We start from the raw sequence: 22,530 nt of genomic DNA on the forward strand, positions 1-22,530 counted from the left end.
TAGTCATAAAACAAGCCAGTTGATGTATTTTGGGTAGAGGTAGGAGGGCTTGACAGAAAAGATCCAGTGAACCCCAGGTAAAACACTGCAGACCATTCTGCTCGCTTCATTCAACACAAGCCAGTTAACACTGTGACATGCTGGAAAGGTATAATGTAGCCTAGGCCATCCTGGAAAGCGAACAGACTTAAGAATATCTGGCTGTCTACCAAAACGAAGACTGAGAGAAGCCATGACAGGTGCCTGTGCATTACTCATGGAGATAAAAAATGAGAGGAAGAAGATGATCATCTTACAATTAAAGATAATCTTGACATTAGAGATAATTATGTGCATAAGATGCTTCAGAAGAGTTTAGAAACTCAATTGCAATGGAAGTGTCCAGTTTCCCTAATTGGACAACTAGCTGAGGAGGAAAACAAACCAAACAAAAGAACCCAATCAACCAACCAATAAAAACCACAAAACAACTGAACAACCAAAATTCCTATTTTTTCAGAACAATGCATATATAGAGGAGGTAATACGTGATGCCTATAAAGAGAGACTGGACTTGACCATCAAGAGTATCTCTTAGAGCTGTCCACGTTTCTTAATACCATGCACAATTTGCTTTTAATAAGCAGCCAAAAGACTAGAATACTGACTGTACCTCAAGAAGTCAAGCAAATGCATGTCCTTTGGAAAACATGCAACACTTCAGGTAAGACAAGTTTACTGTCGAATCTTTGATATGACATCTTATTTTAAGGAATTGTCATGGGAAATAATGCTTTGCTTTTAGCAGAAGCACTAAAGAAACTAAGATCTAATTTTTAGAAAGGTAAAATTATTAAAGTAGTTGTCACTAACTTACACAAATGACTGAATGTACTTTGAAATATATTTACATCAAATCAAGATGGTAGCTGAACATAAGAGAAGAAATAATAGATTATGGAACTGCCTCCCGTGTTATTGGAACATAGCAAAAGATGTGTGTGGGAAAGCAGGACCAGAAAGACATGCTAGATTGGTTGGCAGGCAAAGTAGAGACAACTGTACAACACACTACCTTGCAAACACTGAGATCAGCAGGGGTGGAAGCTGTCTGAAAGCAAATGGAGGGAAAATGTTGTCAGAGCAAATTTTGAATGTGTTTCTCTGATGCTAGAACTTGTTTCCTAGCTGGTGCCCCAGAAACCAGCAATCTGTAACCTCTCAACAGTGCTACAAGGCCCACTTTTTCTCCTGAGCTTCAAGAGAGAGAAAAAGCCAAAGATCAGAGGAATTTTATTATGTCTGCTCTGGAGAAGCATTTATTTCACTAGTTTGCCTCCTGGGGAATATTTATTGTTGGAGTGGGATGGGCAGTCCATTACAATCATCATTACAAAAATTAAATTCTGTAAGAGAAACCCAACCATGGGAGGAAAGAAAGCTTATTCATCCTGTTCATTTCTGTACGTAACATTATCCGAGAAGAATGTTGAATTATTAGTTCATTAGTTTTATACACTTGTAGATTCCTAAATGCAAATGGAGATCAATGTAGGGATTGATATTTTCCCTTTCATTTCAGAGCTGCTACTTGGGAAGCATTAGCTGACACACTTTACATTTCCAGAAATCAGTGGCAAACAAGTACACCAAATACTATTCTGCAGAACAAATGAAAATGAATACTTCTGAAGGAAACAAAAAAAAGAAACAAAGGGATTGCAGGCAACGGACATCTTGAATCTACTGAGGCTGGCATGAAAAGGTAAAAATTTCTTCCTTAAGAAACTCATATAAAATTGTTTCTAGATCCAACTACAATAAATTCTTTTAAGTATTTCCTCTAATGCACCACATGCAACATGTATATAGGAGTAATAATAATTATTAAAAAAAATTAAAATCACATGAATACACCCCTCACAAATGAAAAAGGGTTGCACTGCTCTCAGCAACAGCTAACAAGTGAAAAGCAAACCTGTGGGAGACTACTTGAATGTACTGTATTGTGCACAGGTACCGACACAAATCAGGAGCCTATAATCTTATCTTTGCTTACACAGTCTAATCCAGCACAGTTAGGAAAGCTAGAATTTGGCAAACTGCAGTGACTTCTAATGGCAGCTGTAACAGACATGGGGATCTGTAAAGCCCTGGTGGAACTGCTACTGCTGGCTGCTGCAAAAGCCCACTGCATTTATAGTCATCACAAACGATTCCTTTCCATTGCTCTCTTTCCAGTGCTTCCCTCCCTTCTGACAGCTTCATTTTATTTTGGACTACTTAATTCTCTTGCTCATTTCCCTTTGAGGGATTTTTGTCAAGATACAGCATTTTAAAGATTCCTATCATATTTTATAAACCACATAAAAATGTAGACGGTTGCTAGGTTGGAATCATGGTTTTTAGTTTGTTATTAGCTCTTCAGGGAGCCCATAAATAAAATGCTGATATACAACAAATGAAAGATCCAATATTTAAAGTGTTTTTTCTTCATCACTAAATCTTTTATCAGTTTCAGAGATACTGTCATTATAAATGTTCAGCATGGAAAAAAAAATAATCATTTATTATCATTACAGTACTTAGAATCTGTGTTCGATCTCATAGAATCAGGCTTCTAAAAAAGAAATCCTAAAACCTTCTGTCCTGGGGTACAGCTGCTGACATACTTTCAGCTACAGCAGTCTGTGAAGACCAGGAACACACCTGTGCATCTATTTAGCTTTCCGAGAGCCAGCAACTGTTTCCAAAACATAAGTTACACAGGTTCTTACTGAAATTGGCCATTACTTGCAATAGGCCAGAGAGTTCTGGTTCTTTTACTTGAGATGAGAAGCTGCATAAAGACAACATTATGTTGCTAGCTAGTTTTTGTAAGATATGAAATTCACTTTATCAGCTTAGTGGAAAAGGAGTTGTGTGTTCTGCAATCAGGTGAGTAGTGAGTGATGTTAATCCAGAATCAACAATCTAAGGCGCATGGAAAGCGAACATTGCCTATTTCCCCCCTTCATCTCTAATGATCCATCAAATCTTGTGGTTGATAGATTCACATAAATAATCCCACGATTGTTTCTAATCATCCCAGATTTTTGAGCTAGTAGTGTATGAACAGCACAGGAACAAAAATCCCTACATAATACTCTGCTCAAGTATTTCTCACTACCTTTCTCTTATATGCAGTCAGTCCATAATTTAATGAAAATGTGAGAAAGACCTTGAAGTTATTAGCCCTTGAAAGAATCCCAGAGTAATGTAGAAAATAATCCTTACTTATAATGAACTTTTAGAGATCCTATACACAACAGTGGTAGCACACACCGAAGTCTTAGCACGCACCAAAGGCTTAACTTCCTTTCTTCTGTTCCCATGCCTGAACAAGAAACCAAGCTAGTACTAATATAAAGCACAAAATGTTAGCAATGATAGTGAATCCTCAGCCATTTAAACACCATGTGTTGCAATGACACTGCCACTAAAATAAAACGAATTCTCTGAAGATCTGGTCTCACACAGAGATTTAAGAAGCAGATCTTGAGAACTAAGCTAATGTGGAGAATCGGTGCAAGTCCTACGTGTTTTAAAAAGAATATTTGGAGAAAAAAAGAAATCTTTCCTTTTATTTAAAAGCACTCTCTCCACTTCCTTTGGTTAAAAAAGCATACTGGAACAAAGCCAAGCCTGAAAGAAAAGCCCATGCTTTAAAAAGCATCTATAACTATAAACAGAGAAGTAAAAACCAGTGATGAAGAGTTTGCTGTAACCTATACACCAACTGAATCTTTTCTTCAGGCTTTAGATATTATTATCAAATTCCTTTTCTCTATCAGAAACTTTGCCTCAACAATGTAGATGCTTGGGACAAAGAGAAGCTGATAACCTGCTTCAAAGCAGCAGCTCCATTCAACTTCCAGATAATAGGAAATCATGCCCAGCAATTCCACAGCATTTATAAAATATGGTGAACACATCTTGGGTACTCACTATATCCTTTTCATTATGTTGAAATTAAAAGTCCAGACTCTCAAGCTAAGTGTTCTTTCTGTCTGGAATCTGAAAACTGACTTCACTGGGTCAGCACACAGCATTGTGTCTGTGTCTCCTATGTTCACAATACTTTCATGTCCCGAATGCAACATACTGCGTATGAAAATTCTTTGCAAATAGCCATAAAGGCTCAATGCTCAGTACTACGACCAGATTTACAACAGTATATCCATTCAGATAGCTAATAAAACAACTAAATTTCCAGCAGAAATCTATTCAAGTATGGCAAGCTATCCTAATAGGCTGCTTTTTACAGTCTGGTCTCAAATACTTAACAACCAAACAAGGGCAGACAAATTGAAAAAAGGCTATCGGAATTCATATTAAGCACTGTGGAGAGAAGAGTTGCCTACCTGCATGCTGGGGAATAAAAACTGACAAAATGCTTTAGTTGATGATAACCAGGTCTACCTCAAAAGGGAACATCCTCCCCCGAGTCTCTCTTCCATAACTGTGTTGCACTTCACAAGAATGAAAACAAACATTACCTTACTCCATCCCAAACTCTTCTACATTGGTTATTAAACTATTTAGTCAATAAATGACTGACATGTTGGCTCAGCATAGATGTCTCTCAAATGAAAAGGGCACATCAACAGCAATAGCCTGCCCCTACCTATCTCTTTCCAGTGAGGCTCTGTACTTTTCTTTGCTATTTCTATGCTGCTTTTTATAACCTGGAATTTTAATGAGCATGTTACATTACCAAAACTCTTATTGGCTGCTTCGTTTACATCTAGTCTGGAAAACATACCAAAATAAAACACACTAAAACCAGGAAAATAGACATACAGGCTTGTACAACTTGTGTTTCCAGCACTGCTAACTAGTCCCTCAATCTATGAAAGAAAAAGCTGATTTGTGTTTTTGCAGTCTCCTTAGTATGTAGCAAAACTTCAAACCTTGAATGGCAGAAGGATTCTGAACAGAACTATAGCAGTGAACATTTGGTCTGCGTAAAAAAGCATCATGTGAAAATCTTAGTTGTCTCAATAATGGCAAGAGCTTACGGACGGTACAGGGCCAAGTATTTCCAAAATATAACTGCAAAAGGTAAAGAGCAGTGAGGAACGTGAAACATCTATCACTACGACTATGATTGCCACTTTCTCCCTCTGGAGTTTAAAACCAAAGTTTAAAGATCCCCTGGAGTTTAAAACCAAACCAACCAAACAAAAACCCCAAGCACCATATTTTCATATTTGGAGGCCAACCATTAAAAGTTGAAAATTCCATATTCTTTTCACCAAAATAGAACAAGAACTGGACAAACACAGAAATAATTGCCTACCTATCTAAATTTACCAAATAACTACCCCTGTATATGTGTTGACAGCAAAAGCGTGTAATGAGGAACAATGTTTTACGTGAGCCTTCACAGTCCTTTTACGCTGTCATTATAGTAATTTTCAAACTTTCTTTTTTTAGCTTTTCTGTGCACTGTCTTCACAAAAAGCATCACATTTGGTTCTTCATCACCACTTTCTTTTCCATCAGAACCACTGAATATGAGAAAACTCTGGCCTTAAGTGACATGAGAAATCACAGAGGAAAACTGTGGCAGACCTAAGAATGAAATCCAGACCTTTCAAACTCAGAGGTTTAGCCACTGGACATGGTTTAATCAGCAGAAAAAGGCACTGGACTTCAGAGGTTATGAACTACAGGGCAGGGAATACCAACAAGACAGTAAAGGAATGCTTATGAAGACTTCATTAGCTTTGCTGTTCCTCCTTGACCCCACCCCCAAAGTACAATTATTTATAAACACCAAAAGTGTCTTTATTACCTTAAGGTGACATACGAAAATTCTACCTTTAGAAGGTGAAACTATATCAAGAGAAGATTTTATAAAGAAGAGCTCTTTTACTTCAATAGCACTAGAATATCTGAAAAAAATTCAATCAGGCTTCAGATCATGCTATGTGTCCTGGGTTCAGCAGTAGCAGTCATTTTTCTCCTCCTTGGTAGCTGGTGCAGTGCTGTGTTTTGACTTTCGGCCTGGGAACAGAGCTGATAACAAGGATGTTTTGGTTTGGCCAAGGACTTTGTGAGCCTCATGCTCTGCCAGGGAGGAGGGGAAGCCAGGAGGAAGCAGAGACAGGACACCTGACCCAAACTGACCAAAGAGGTATTCCATACCACAGCACGTCATGCCCAGGATGTAACTGGGAGTTAGCCGGAAGGGCTGGGAGACTGCGGGGTTGGAGGAGGTATCGGTCAGAGCTTCGTTGGGCTGGGGGGGTGGCGAGCTATTGGTCAGCTGGTGGTGAGATGATGTATTCTCTTCCCTTGTTATTTCCTTTATCATTATTATTATTGGTGGTAGCAGTAGTGATCTGTGTTATACCTTAGTTACTAAACTGTTCTTATCTCAACCTGTGGGAGTTGCATTCTTTTCAATTCTCTTCTCTGTCCCTCTGTGAGTAGGGGGAGGGCAAGAAGGGGGGGGGGGGAGGGGGGAGTGAGTGAAGGAGCTCTGCCTGGTTTTAAACAGTATGCTACTACAACAGCCTTGGAAAGTTTTTTGTAATGACCTTGTATTAAAGGTGGAATATGACAGGTTTTTCATTTCTACATGTCTCAATGGTGAAAGCTTGTAACCATAAATACATGCTCTTTCAAACTCCTGTGAGTTATGGAGTTTCCCTAGGCTCTATATTGGATTCACACTTTCCACATCTATTCACTTCCACTAGTTTGTATTTTTTGCCATAATGTTGCAGTGTGTCATTTTTATGCAGATGATACTTTGAGTTATCTATCCCTCAATAAAGAAAAGTCTGTGACAGCAGAGCTAATGCCTGACTGATGTTAATAACTGAACAGCTCAGAACTTTGTGAAGATAATGCAAATAAGACAAATAGCAGTATTTGGGCCTCCTTTGTGTACATTTATTTCATCCTGCTCCTAACATGGACAGCTGCTGTGTTACTTGCGTGATTTCAGGATAAAATCATAGAATGATTTGGGTTGGAAGGGACCTTAAAGCTCATCCAGTTCCAGCCCCCTGCCATGGGCAAGGACACCTTCCACTACAGCAGGCTGCACCAAGCCCCATCCAGCCTGGCCTTGGACACTGCCAGGGATGGGGCAGCCACAGCTTCTCTGGGCGACCTGTGCCAGAGTCTAACCACCCTCACAGGGAAGAATTTCTTCCTGACGTCTGATCTAAATCTTCCCTCTTTCATCTGAAAGCCATTTCCCCTTGTCCTGCCTCTGCCTGCACTTGTGAAAAGTCCCTGTCCAGATTTAAGGCCCCCTTTGTGTACTGGAAGACTGTTACAAGGTCTCCCCTGAGCCTTCTCTTCTTCAGTCTGAACAGCCCTGACTCTGTCAGCCTGTCTCCATAGCAAAGGTGCTCCAGCCCTCTGAGCATCTTCATGGCCCTCTTCTGGGCTCACTGGAGCAGGACCACATCCCTTTCGTGTTGGGGACCCCAGAGCTGTATGCAGTAGTGTGTGTGGGGGGTCTCATGAGCAGACTAGAGGGGGAGAATCACCTCCCTCAATCTGCTGGTCATGCTTCTCTTGATGCAGCCCAGCTTATGGCTTTCTGCGCTGGGAGCACAGACTGCTGGCTCATGTTGCGCTTTTCATCACCCAACAATCCCCAAGTCTTTCTCATCAGGGCTACTCTCAATCCAGTCTCCAGTCAGCCTGTATTTGTGTTTGGGATTGTCCCAACCCAGGTGCGGCACCCTGCACTTGGAAGTTTTGAATTTCACCTTGAATGAGAAATATGCTCGGCTAATTACAAATAATTGAAGACAGGATCTCAACTATACGTCCTTCATACAGGGAGTTCTGGTCAACACAATTTATCCTGGCTTGGCTTTCCATCAAAACAAATGGATGAATTAAACCTATTATTTACCAAGATAACAAATACTTATATAGAGCAATGCAATAAACTCTACCATATGCTGCAAGAAAAAAAAAAATATAATCGAAGAGCTGATTGAATAAGAACATATCCATTGATGAAGATCTCTAGAAACAAATTGATTCCTAACTAAAGGACAACATGAGACAGTGCACAACTACGCAGAAAATAACAGAGTATATTTGTATAATATTCTTCACAGGATCCCTCATGACTTGAATTTCAAACAAGCTGATACCAATTTCACTGATATAATGAGAATAAACAAAATAAATCAAGTGAATAAAGTCCAGAGTGATCTTTGCCTCTTGGATAAGATGCATTTTGACAGTGTATCAACTGCTATGATGATTTTTATTAGAGACTGAAATGTATGCTTTAAGTACTGTTGTTAAAGTTAAATTTAATCTTATGTTTCTGAAGTAATATTAGTCTCCTCTTTTAAAAGCAAAGCAGAGAAAAAATACCTCTGTATTTGTAGAAGAGATGACTGAAGAAAAAAACCAACCACATTTCCATGGAACTCAAAAGTAAGGACAATTTCTCTGGGACACAGATGTAATACAAGTCAAGAAAAAGATGTGCCTCAAAAATCTCCTAGATAGCCAATGGGCTACAGAAAATAGTCCTGTTAATATCAAACTTGTGAGGCAAGTTAAATAGAATTAAAGGCATTTATAGTATTTAAAGTGCAGTATTAATTCAGAAAAAAGTTTGAAGGTATCCCTCACCAATAGGAAATCCCCTAGAGCCCAGGAAAGTACAGCTTTTATAACAGTTTTGGAGAGACAATATAGGTTTTGTATATATAGACTGAGTGGGTAATACAGTAGTATTTCGTTATGAGAAGCAGTGGGACTATGATAGGAATGTTATTTCTCCTTGAGAAAATTAAAAAAGAGCTTCACACATAGCTAGAATGGGGGAAAGGATCCTGGCAGAAATACCTACCAATCCACCATGTTTTTATGTAGATTGGACAGTATGAATCCTGCAATGTTAAGGCAGTTATATCTTCCCCTCTGCAAAAAGTCTCTCGTGGGACTTGTGACTCTTCTTGGGAATTTCGTGATTTCTGATCTGCGGGCCTCAGAAGTCTTAGGAAAAGAAAGGAATTTTGCACGTCTCAACAGGCAGACAACACGAGATCTCTCTGGAGGACTTGCCTTCTCCTCCTGCAACAGCAGTTGGCATTTACAATCTTTTCTTTGAATAGGAGGTTGCCATATTCATCCACACCATTCCCAATGCCAGAAAAACTACCAGAAATTCCAATTTAAGTTTTGATGGGTTAGAAAGCCAAGTGTCTAACTGCATGAGGTTAGTGGGGCAGCTCTGGAAATAACTTATTAATAGCAGCTGACATGAAACGCACCATAGAGTATAGAAGAACTCCAGCCCTCAATTAATCACATTTGAATGAAGACACTCAGCCTCTCTCTTTCACCTGCTGACTGAAAATTGACACATCATTAGCAGCTCTGGCAAGTGCATTGAGCCTGGAAACCATTGCTAACTGTTGCCAGAAGATATCTGCAACAATATTGTCACCAAAACCTCAGGACAGCCCTTCTTAAGAGATCAAGAGGTCTTCAAACTAGTGCTTTGATTGAGGAAATGCTCGTTTATAGAGCTCAAGTCAGACAAAGCTCATCTGGTGTGTTAAGGAACAGGTCTTAAAATATTCTTTTACTGAAACACCTCTGGTCAGATAGTCAGATTTTTAGATGGCAATATCTGGTTTCGGCTTCATCAAATACAGTTCTACAAATAACAATTCTGATGTTTAATATTACCCCTTGCTCTTTCAAGTTCTTTTGAATTAGACGCCTTGGAAATGACCCAAGTGTTCTGTTCAGAACATGAGTGCCCTGTAGCATCATCTGCCTAAGACAGTCCAAAGCAAGATCCTTCCTTCTGTGCAGAAACAAAGTATTTACCCTTTCTGAAAGCCACCAACATTTCTGATGCAATTTCTTCTAGGTAATTTAAAGCATAAAAAAGAAATAAACCCATGGTAAAACAAAGAAATGATAGCAATAATCTAACCTGGCGCTCTGGAATCTCTGACCCTTGAGGTACTTCGATTTGACTGGAAGGCTCTGAGCAACCAGATCTAAGTGGGCCTTGCACAGTGGTTAGGTCCTGCCGACCAGCAGACAAGATGACCTTGTAACCTAAACTGATCTCAAGTGCCACAAATTTAAGGTAACTAGAGTCCAGCAGTTGCTTTACACCACTTGACAGAAACAGCCTTCAACAAAGTCTGAGAAAATGCTTAAGGAAAGAGCATTGAATGCAGTTTTTGAGAAGAAGGGCTCTAATGTTTTGCTTACAGACAATCCCACAAGGATAGAGAGGGAAGTTAGAGACCAGCAGGAATTTTCTCATGCTAACAAAGAATGAACAACATTTCAAGACAGGTGGTCCGATAGAATGCCACCTACTGATGTGTTCTGGACGCCCCAGAACTCAGGGCAGGCATGGGCGTCAACTTCACCTTGCTGAAAATGCAAGAACAAATTCCCAAATTTCAGAAAGCAGAGATAAAAATCCATAAAGAGGAGCACAGACATAAGAGTTCTGGATTTCAGGGAGGTAATTGCTGAAAGAGAAACTCCTCCTGCAACAAAGCATTCCCTTAGTTGTTAGCTGCCGTATTCCAATGCTGTATTAGGCAACTGCTTGCCAGCTAAGTGTTATACTTCAAAAGGAGGAACAGATCCTTCTTTACTGCTTAGACAGTGGAATTTGAAAAGCAGTAAGACATCAACTTCTTTATGTCTTCCACCACAGGAGATAACAAGATGGGCCTTATTCTTTTGGCAAAAGTCGGAACTATTGCAGGAGTGAATTCAGTGTGGATATTGGGTACCTCTGTCACAGGACTGTTCAGCACCAGAAGAAAAACTGATCAACTCTTGACAGCACTGTGCAATTTACTGAGCAAGAAAATTCCAAACATAGGTACAGGTATGAGTTTCCACAGCTACAGATTATGAGGTTTTCTCTCATTACAGTGTCAACCCCTGTTTACTATATATAGTTTCACTTGTTTATTCAATATGCATGTGTACTTCTGAATTAAGGGTGTGCTAACGTTCACAGATGAGTGGGGCCTATGAGTAATTCCGACTCATTCTATAATTGCTGTGCCTCCAGGGCAGTTTCTGTTTGAACGGCAATATATGGGTACATGAAGTAATCACTGAATACTGATGAAACTGTGCTTATTTGTGCTTCCCTGGATGTGTTAGCTTGGGTTTTTTGTTGATTATAAAGGTCCTAAACTCTTGACCATTGTTTCACTGCATCACAGCTGAATACATAACAGTACAGAAAAGAGTAAAGCAAACTTCATAGCATGCATAGACAAATATGTGAATTCAATTTCATCCACTCCCCTTGTTCATCCAATGCATGCAAAGTTTCTGAGAAAAAGATCTTAAAAAAAGCCATGCAAGGGCTAAAAAGCCCCTAAGCCGTATTTTAATTATTATTTGCATACACAAACACCATCAGCCAGCTGTGGTTTTTTGATGATTATTATTGTTCTACATCTTCAAGCTAGTCAATGTATATAGTTGAGCTTCACAAACTGAGCTTTAACTCCTGAATTACATGTAAAGAAGCATAAATATTTGCCTTAAAATCTGATGTTTAAATATCAAACAACTGAACTTTTTCTACCAGAAATGTTAGATAAGTTTGAATGAAATACATCTTTTCAGTATTTTCTATTAAAATATAAGTTCATATATATACATACACATACATATGCATATATATATATCTATAAGTAAAAATACACCCTTCAGGTTACATTTCCTGCATCACTGCTTTGTTGAAATTCAGGAAATGGTTTAAAGCACAACTGACCTTACATGATTAGTTCTGAATGGTTTACTTTTTTGTCACACTGATTTGTGACAATCACCTTGCTGCTCTGAAGTCGTAAACCTCTGCAGAGATTATAGCATGCCTTTATATATATATATATAGGTATGCTGTCAGAAACAGTAATGATTATTTTTATACTACCATGAAAAGATGGGAAATACTTAGGAGACACTTATGTTCATTGTTCTCTGTTCAGATATTTATGACTATGTCTGGCGATAAAAAAATATAAATTACATTTACATATTTATGAGCATTTTTATGCAATACCTTCATTTATATCAAAAGGCCATCAATACCCCTACGTTAATATAACACATCTCAGAAATCTAACTACAATGCACTCGGTTTTATCTTTTTCCCTAAAACCTTCCTGAATTGAAACAATGAACAAAATACAGTATGAGTAGTGATGATTGATAAACAATGAAAATAGTCTGCACTTAGGGACAATTACAAAAATCTTATAATAGATTATGGTATAATAGATCTTATCTATTATACCATAAGATCTAAAAATATCTTTCTCTGTTTAGAGAGGCAGAAAAAAAACTTGTGATGAAATATGTGGGCTGCAGAACCATGCAATGCAAATTGAAGAGTACAGGCAGAAACTCACCTCTAGCTTTGCTCTTTGTAGCAGCCACTGGAAGCAAGGAAAAGATTGCACAAGAAGAGAACAAAGATAGATTAGACAGAAGTTTGAGCAAGTAAGAATACAGAGAAACTTTTATCACTATTGATTCAAAGCCTAAGAAACACAGTTTCTAGGATTATTTGACCTATTTGAGAGACTGCAGTACTATGAGATAGTTCAGATCTATGATTCTGGCAGATGACCTGTGTTGAGAACTTAGAAAAATGTATCACAAAATTCACTCAAAAAGCATGGGAAGGAGTACAGAAAAATCATGGACCATTAATCACAAGGAGGGGAGAACACATTTATGAATTCTAAAGCTTACAGCACAATTTGCCAAAAGTACATTCTAAAGTTCCTAAATCTTATGTCATCCCTTGCTCCTATTTCTTGAAACATCATTTGCCTGTGAAGCTGATGTAAACAAACATTGGCTAAACTGCAGGTACTTGAATTATTTATAATCTATGTTACACAATCATTGGTTTTATTCATTGAAACTTCTATCATCATCAGATTGTTCTTGCACCATGCAAGCAAAAGGAGCAGAAAATACTTTTAACAGTGATCAGTGTTCAAACTCAAGAGAAAAAGGGGCAGACACTATAGTCTTCCTACAGTCTCCTGGCACAACACAGTTTCATAGTGTTAGTTCTAAAGGCACAATGGGGTCACAAAAATGACAATAGGAGCTCAAAAATTTCTGCTGACAACTGCTCTACTGCCAAAATCAACAGAACCATTATTTTCTGTTTTCTGAGGTTCATGGATAATGCTGCTGATACACAAGAAAAATCAGAAACCAAAATCAAAATGGAATCACTGTTAACTATAAATTACACAAAATATGCTATCAGCAACTCTTTAAGCTCTCAAATGCACTCTGAAAAGGCTTTCATTCAAGAGCAACTTCATGAAAAAAAAAACACGAAAACAAAACCACCAACAACAAAAACAAACAAACAAACAAAAAACCCAAAAACCCAAACAACCAAACAAAAAAACTCAGAAAAACATGATTCCTCTTCTGCTGGCCCTTGTAAGGCAGAACTACATTAACAATTCAAAGGCAGCCTTACTGTGACCAAAAGACAGATAAAAACTAAAAGAAGACCAAATCCCCTTTGTCTTTTTGCTTCTCTTGTTCACATCTAAAAGTTCTAAGTTGGCTTTTTTCCTTCTCTTTTTCTCTCTTCCTCTCCCTGCCCCCTACCTCCCAATGTCTGATCAGGTGTCTCACCAGTCTTTACCAAGACAAGTAAAGAAATCATGGCAGTGAAGGCCAAGTTGCCATATATGAAGACAGTGCCAGAGAAAAAAAATCAACTTTTAACTTTACAAGTACATTTTACAATGTCAGTTCTCAAGGGTTTTTCCTTTTTATTTTTATTTTTTTATAAAAATTCATTTCTTCACTGATCCCTCCCCTACTTCCAGATGCACCATCCTGCATTGCCACCATTCTCCTGCCAGTGAAAATAAACTAAAACAAATCAGTCCCACAATGTCTGAAATCAGCATTCCACGAAACAGCTCTGCTTTGCGGAGGCACAACAGATGCAGATCCTTCAGCAGAACTCCTTCCATAAGGCCATTTAACAAGACATATTCACCTGCAAAATAGCCAGTGAATCTTACATGCACTAAGAATTACTCTCGTAGTAAACAAAATTAATGGTGCCATTCTAATTTTATAATAAGTGAACAGTTTCTCCTTCATGCAAATATACGCTGATAATGAATGCATTGATTCATCAACCTGTTCAATTTTTTTTGCTTCCCCTCTTTTTCAGTCCTGAGAATTACATCTACATGAACCACAAGCCAGAATAACCACTTAAACTTAACAGAGGTCTGGAGGACCTGACATACATTAATTTAAAAGCAGTAGGAGACTTTATACTCACATTAATAATTCAGAATAAAAAGACAGATCTATATACCTGAAATATGTATATGAAAATTATATATGTACTTCAATAGCTCAGAATACATGTACATGCATATGTAATCTATGTGTCTGGGTACACATATACATGCATATTAATCTACATGCACGGTTACATATATACATGTATATTAAAAGAATCCAACCATTCTATGATTAGACAGCTTTATCTTGAAGCATGAGATAGAGAATTATTACCTATCATGTATCAGTAAATAAAGAAGACATATAAATAAGGTTGTACATTATAACTGAAAGTAGGACAGGTTACTAAGCTTGTTACACCAATTATACCGCTCTGCAAATCCACTAATAGAGGACTAGATGACAGTAACCTTCTTAAAAATGTCATGTTTGATACTTGTAAGTTCTTCCATTGGCAGCATGGTCCAATTACAAGTCAATTTTTAAAGTTCAAACTGCACAACAGCCAAATTAGCTGAAAATGGTCTTTCAAAACATAATTCTGCCTACTGAAGGGAACTGTGTCCATCAACAGCTCGTTGTTCTGATGGAGGGAAAATTCCCTCTTATTACCACCGAGTTCTTTTTCCAAATGTGAGAGAATTTTTCTCTCTTCTCTCTTACTTTCCTCATCATTGTGCACAGAGAAGACAATTTGCAACCTACATCCAGTAGGTTTGAAAATTTGTATCCACCTCCTCTTATTACTACATGAAAAGTCATAGCAGGAGACAAGGATAGATAAATGTTTCAAATGAGAATCATCAAGACTGAAATTCAACAGAGGGAGGCTGATCTCTTGGTTAGAACCAGGTATGGGATAACTCATCTTTTTATGCCACCAAAGTCAGTGACAAAAGACCTGTGGGTTTCAACAAGCAACATAACTGTCAAAGGATCTCCATCTGCTTTACGTCTTCAGCAAGTCAGTTGAATGCTTTGCATTTCACATAACACATTCACTTTTTCCCCATTAGACTTCATTGCTTGCTGAGTAAAGAGACCACCTCTTCAAGGCAGCGAGTCTCCCACTTCTCAAAGTAGCATATCAGCAGGACACTGTTTTGAAATTTCTGTAGTACAACTATAATAGAACAGGACTGGCCAGTAATAATTTATAGCTTCAATGTAACCTAAAACCTGGAATTCACTGTATTTGGCTGGCATTTACTTTATGTGGCAAAATTAATAAGCCAATCAGGAAATGGAAAAAAAGAGAAGGCAGTAACCTCTGGTATATCCCCATGTTCAGGGATTTCTTTAAAAACCAGAACATATTTTCAATGGTGTATTTCTTTAGGTACTCTGCTTTGTCTTTTTTAGGAAGTTGACTTTTTATAGGGAGGTAATACTACAGAAAAGTGTGAACAGTGAATTCTACCTTTGCTGGAATTTAAGGAAGATTTTAAGGACCAGAAAAGAAAGACAAACAAAATGGGAAGAAAGACCATATCCTCAGAAGTCAGGCTTAAAGGCATGACAAAGCTACTACCTTTCTAGGTAAGACCAAGGGGAAAAACAAACAAACAAACAAACAAACCAACAAACAAAACTCTTCTATTAATAGTTAGCTCTATCAAGATTAAACAATATTTTATTTTCTGAAGGCTTTTCTAGTCACAGCATATGCAAAACAAAAATGACTGGCTACTAGGGAAAGATCCAGGAGTGAGGGGGTCGCAGGGCAGCAAGATGTTGAGGTCAGAGATGTCAAGAAGTCCACTCTGAAGGACCAGGAAAGGAAAGGAAAATGGTGCCAAGTTCTGAATCATGGCAGTTATTTTTCACAGAACTAACATTTTTAGGGCATTTTGAAATCAGAAATGTATTTCTGCTGTAGCTGTGCTGCTGAAACAATGTTTTTAAAAATCACTGCCAGAATGTAAAAAGGTGGATTCAAATTTTAAAACCTCTAACATACCCTTCCTCTCAAATATCAATAATGCATTGTACTTTATTTTTCTGTAATACATCTTTCTGACTTCTTGCTTTCTGTATGCCAACAATTGTTAAATTACGTTCTTTGATAAATGGTGGCCATAAGTTGTTCAATATTTTCTCCACACTCAGCTGTCTCAATGCTGTTCAATTTTGTGAACATTTTTAGACAGATTTGATATAGCATTTATTTTATTTTTTCTTATATGTGATTTATTATTTGATTTGTGCTTTTTTGTCTTTGGAAAAAAAACACATCCTTCCTATTACTTCAATAGCTCAATGAAAATAAAAAAGGGAGAAAGTATTTCTCCCAGATACTCAGATTACCCAACCCTTTATTTCAGAAAACGAGAAGAAAGAAAAAAGTAAAAGGTTTGAGGTCAGAGTCTTGTTCTTGTTTCATCTATTACGTATACTACGAATGCAGGTTGAGTTAAAAACAGTACAATATCTAACTGTTATAATGACTAAATAGCTCTTTTTAAGAAATAAAACAAGATGAAAGGCACACTCATAAAACACACTGAATTGATTTTCTCCTGAATAGAGTAGCTTACAGTTCTGGCAAAACTGGAGGTCCTCTCATCTTCAATAAAAAATATAAGCTATCAGAAGTCTATAGGATGGACATACTTATTCGTCTGTAGTTTTATTCCAATCTTAAAACCTTTTGCGATCATGGAACACTAAAAATTATCAGAGAATAGGCCTACATTAAAAACCACCAATCTAAACAAAAAACTGACCGCCCCTTCCCAAGACCCCAACAAAAAAAATACAGATTCCAAATTTCAGAAGAAAAGGATTTGTTTTTACACTATTTCAATTTAGAATTTTCTTTTTAGGTTGATGATAACTGCACTTTATTTTTTAATTCATTTGGATACACAGATGGATTATCACTAGTCATTTAGGTCACCTAAATACCAGCTCTGATTCTCTGACTGGAAAAGCTCCTCTCTGTGACAGAAGGCTTAGCAGGATCATTTTCTCCAGAGAATAATGCAAACTATTAGGCTCTCAGAGACTAAGAGACCCATTCACCAGTGTGTGCTGTAATGTAGCATGCTTCACTGCCTCCTTTTCAACAACAGCATTTCCAAAGGCACTGAAGGAGAGAGAAACCACCATCACCTGAAATTCTTGGTGGGATTTTGACTTTCTGCATTCAGGAAGACATTGCTGCCTAGTCCTGAAGAGTGGGCAACAATGACAGAGAAACATGGGACGTTAGGAGTTCTTTTAGATCAGGATACATTTAAAAAAAACTATAAATAACAACACCTCACGGCTAAATCCAGTTACTTCTGATTTTGTCCTCTCACTTGATTGCCTATATTGACATGCCTTTACATTTTATAGTACATATTCTTCCTTATACAAAAGTTCTGCACACTCTTTCATGCAGATTTCTAAAATACCAGTTAGTGATATTTGCAGATGCAATCAGAATGCACATACTGCTAGATAAGTCTTCCTCTATTTATATAGCCATTAAAGATCTGTGCACTTATGCCTATGTAATTATATGGAATTCAAACATGTAACCATCTATTATTTATTCTATCTTTGCATCATTCTATCCACAACACAAGTTTGTAAGATGACATCAGGTAATTTCCCTCAGAAAGAGATACATTTTGCTTACTAAACTCATTGATCAACCTTTGAAAATACGAGAACCTTTTCGGTTCTGACAATTTAATAAGTTTTTTTCCCCTCAGGGTTTAAGAGAAAAAGTACAAGTGAACTGGTATGCAAAAATTTACGGGAGTTTGCAGTGACAAAAGAAAAAATAAACCATTTTATTGCAACTATACCATTAAATGTGTATAAAATATAACACTTACTGGATATATGCTATATACTAGGGAGTATGGATGCATATAGCGTTTTACAATCATTTTTCCTCTTAGAACATCAGATGCATTCTTGAACGTGCAAGGCAAAACGGGACACAAATACAAATTTGGAAGGGTTATGAAGTGGTCAACTACTTTATTCCCTGGGTTTGATGCAGCAGGAATTATGTTTGGACCTTTCGCCTAACATATTGTTGTAACCTTGGGTGACAGGGACTCCAAAAGCACTCTCTTTACTCTAAAAGGTAGCCTGGTTTAGTGCACACCTGCCCTCTAAATGGCAAATTGTTTTCTTAACATATAACCTAAGCATCATATGTAGGAGACAAATCCAATTACTTAACCCTTATCATACCTTCCATGAATATAAATGGCAACAGAATACATGTGCCTTCAATTAACATTTTGCAGTCTTGAAGACTTATTAATTCTCTTCTTTGCCTAAACAACCACCTCCTTCCACTTTCTTAAGGTATGTTTTCCAAATTCCTCTTTATTGTCCTTCCTTTCTTCCCCTGGATTTTCAACAATTTATAGGCAATCAGGCAAGATACCCAGCTGAAGTGGCACTAGTGCAAAGTGGAATAATTATTACTGCAGCCTTTCACCTGTCTTTTTGTCTGTGCACTCCAAAATGGCACTTGGCTCTAACAGAACATCACCACATTGTGTTCAAGCCCACAATGATCCTTTTCTTCTCCTCTTCATATTGGAGTACACCCACCTATTGGCCATTTTACTTACACATATTTATTTTATCCTTTTTCAATATAGGGCTTCCCCCTTCTCTTTAAAAGACTCTTTTGCTTTAAAGTTACTTCCCCCATTTATTGAGGTTATCTTGAATAATAACACACCCCTCCAATTCCATTAATATATACTATTTTGACTCTCAATCCATAAAGTACAAATCTGTCTTGAAGCTACCCATTGTACTGCATTATTTATATCTGCTATTCTACTAGAAGAATATAATTATTCTTGACAGCAGTAGCAGACATTCAAATCCAAGGTTAAAAAGGTCATAACGCCTTGATTTTCTATATTCAGCCCACAGTTACCACAAAAATCCCCAAACCATAAATAAGCAACCTGTTGTTAAGCAATACCAAAACTAATCCATATGTCTGATGTCCTTTCTACACACTAGAAAATCTGTAGAGAAGCCAGATATAAATGACATAAACTAATGTGCAGACCCAACTGGCAACACACTACTATATACTGCACCACCTAAGAAACCTACAAACTGACCATACATCCTGGGCAGTAATATTCAACTCTTCTGATACTGATATTCAACTCTGCTGATACTTCATTTAGTATCAACAGCTGCTGTGCTCTGTGAGAAAAAAACCAATGCTTAGAGAAGCTGCTTTTAAAACAGACTTTTCTGTAGAGGATGCATCAACTCAAGAAACTCTATTAAATTTCACCTGGTGAAACTTTGAAAGGCAATGAGATGAAGTAGCACAGGTTACAACGTTGTACAACAACCTCCACACACACACACATTGCGCTAGACTTCAATGTCAGGTAATGACAGAATATTTTATGGTGTTTGGAACCTTTTCTTTCCAACCCAATAGAATATAGATTTGTAAAATAGTAATTACTGAACCTAGATAATGAAAAGCAATTCATATACTGAAATGGAAAAGTTAAAATGACTGTAAGCATGTTTCAAACTTCCTAATATATTGCTAAACACATTAAATATTTTAAAACTGCAACTAGATTATTACATGAAATAACTTTATTATGAGATACTAATCACAAAATATTGAAGAATATACAACTCCGTATTCTTTCTGAAAAGTAGACTATAAATATAGTAATTTTGTTCTCGATACTCATTATAACTGTGTCCTGGGTTCAGCAGTAGCAGTCATTTTTCTCCTCCTTGGTAGCTGGTGCAGTGCTGTGTTTTGACTTTTAGCTCGGGAACAGAGCTGATAACAAGGATGTTTTGGTTTGGCCAAGGACTTTGTGAGCCTCATGCTCTGCCAGGGAGGAGGGGAAGCCGGGAGGAAGCAGAGACAGGACACCTGACCCAAACTGACCAAAGAGGTATTCCATACCACAGCACGTCATGCCCAGGATGTAACTGGGAGTTAGCCGGAAGGGCTGGGAGACTGCGGGGTTGGAGGAGGTATCGGTCGGTGCTTGGTCAGGCTTGGGGGGCGAGTTATCGGTCAGCTGGTGGTGAGGTGTTGTATTCTCTTCCCTTGTTATTTCCTTTATCATTGTTATTATTGGTGGTAGCAGTAGTGATCTGTGTTATACCTTAGTTACTAAACTGTTCTTATCTCAACCCGTGGGAGTTGCATTCTTTTCGATTCTCTTCTCTGTCCCTCCGGGAGTAGGGGGAGGGCAAGAAAGGGGGGGAGTGAATGAACGGGTTACCTGACTGGGTTTAGACCATGACAACTGGCATGACGGAGATCAGCAGAAGCCTATTATAATCTAAGCATCACTAGAGTTCAGGATTCCAGCTGTAGCAGATTCACATTAGCAGCTGGAAATACATAACAGTATATTACTGTATAGTGAAACTAGAAGACGAGTATAATCATGCCCTAAAGGCTCTTCTTAAAGGCATCCAGATAAGATGATTTGCCTGTCCCAAAGTGCCAACTTTATGCATACTATAACGTAGTTGGACATGTAACTTTTACAAGTGATGCAAGTTGCAGGTAAGGAATTTCACCATAAGCTGGGTTTCCATAAAACATCATATAAATTCCACTTGCAAATAAATAATATACTTTATGACCAACCGTGACTAAATCTTTTATATTTCATTTTACCAAGGTAAGAGAATGTTTTAAGATCTATAAGGACAACTCCAAAGTAGTAGTATGAACACCTCCATGAGGCTGCAGTGTGGTTACTTCAGGCAGAGATACAAATACTCATTTTGCTCTCAGATCTTTTACAGTTATTTCAAAATGTAAACCAAATATTTGAAAAGCTTTGATATTCATTTAGCATGCCAGACAAATTTTCAGAATTGTTCATCATGCAAAACATGTACACTCATACTCATCCAGTTTCTGTGTTTTATGTCAGGTCTCCCAAAAGAATAGAAAGGAAAAGATTCTAGTTGCATACACCTAGTAAACGGCTTAGGCACAAACTGGGTGTCATTATGTAACTTAAGCACAAGCAGCTGTAAGCAATGAGTTTTGTTTCTTCTCACGTCTACAGATCAATGCATACAGAACACCTGAAACCTTGCCTTACTCATTTTGCTCAGCCCCAGAACCACCTGTGACACACACGTCTGGTGTCAGTTGTTTGGGTTTGTTTGGTTTTGGTTTAAATGTATATGATATTCTACGTTATTACAAACAGATATTTTCTGAATCTACTATGCTTATATACATTATTTCTCACTCACAGTCCACAGCTCTGATAACCCAGAAAGCATTAAGAGCTCTTGTATTTGGAAATAAGGCCTTATACAAAAGCATGAAATCAGAAACATTGTAATCAAGAGAAAGGAGTTATGTAGGCAGACAAACAGCTACAGTTCTCCTCCTTTTACCTCTCCATACAAGTAATTCATCTAGTATAAATCCTAAGAAGGTTTTGAGAAGGCAACTGGCTTTTATTGCATGGTTACTTTCCCAATAATTAATTATTTTTTTTAAGTATCAAAGCCCATAAGATCTCTGTATAAAAGGTGTTACACATTCATTTCTGAAGAGTAATGACACATTTCTCAGCTATTTTTCATCAAAGCAAATTAAAAATCTTTAAACTTATCTATAATCAGAGTATAACAAGATAATTCACCTCTTTATGATAAAAGTGGTGAAGATGTAATACCAAATGAACTATGATATTTTGTTAAGACCCCTAAAGAACAAACCAAAACTTATGTCAAAGTAGTCCTAACCACGCTTAAATGACAGTTTCAAATACGTACTTGGTCAATTGTTCTCAGAAAGAAGGTAGGAAGACACATGGTTTTCCATATGAATTACTTATTGCATCTGCACCCAGCCTTGAGGATGGGTGTCGTTAACGTAAATCTTCCAACTTGATCGTCTTGCTATTGGTGAAGTAAGATGAGAAACGAATTCCTGCCTTCTGTTTTTTTCTACCAGGTCAGGAAACATGGGTAAACTATAAGAAACAAAACCCAACTAACAGTGCATACCATAGAGACAAATACTTGAACTCTGGGTAATTTACAATCTGCTATTCATAATCATACAGATAATAAGGCTAACAACTGTCTTCTTTATATCTGGCTTTATAAGAGAGGACTCCACTTCAGTGCTGAAAATCGGTAAGACTCATTACCAGTCCATTTTGTCAGCCAGTATCCCTAACTAATGCTGCTGAGGTG

General features: G+C 37.6%; 1 protein-coding gene across 3 annotated transcripts in view; it reads right to left on the reverse strand.

Moving 5' to 3' along the window:
• Positions 1-22,530, reverse strand: part of CADM2 (cell adhesion molecule 2) — a 635,987-nt gene that overhangs the window by 217,675 nt on the left and 395,782 nt on the right. For 2 of the 3 annotated variants that reach the window (XM_062610056.1, XM_062610058.1), the window contains exon 2: positions 12,435-12,461. The exons of the other annotated variant lie outside the window; for it this stretch is intronic. In XM_062610056.1, the coding sequence (XP_062466040.1) occupies positions 12,435-12,461 (27 nt within the window). The remainder of the gene's footprint in view (positions 1-12,434; positions 12,462-22,530) is intronic. 3 annotated transcript variants of the gene reach the window in all.

The sequence above is a fragment of the Pezoporus occidentalis genome, unplaced genomic scaffold (assembly GCF_034315485.1).
Source record: "Pezoporus occidentalis ecotype Australia unplaced genomic scaffold, CSIRO_AGI_Poc_V1 ctg143, whole genome shotgun sequence".
NCBI classification, from domain to species: Eukaryota; Metazoa; Chordata; class Aves; order Psittaciformes; family Psittacidae; genus Pezoporus; species Pezoporus occidentalis.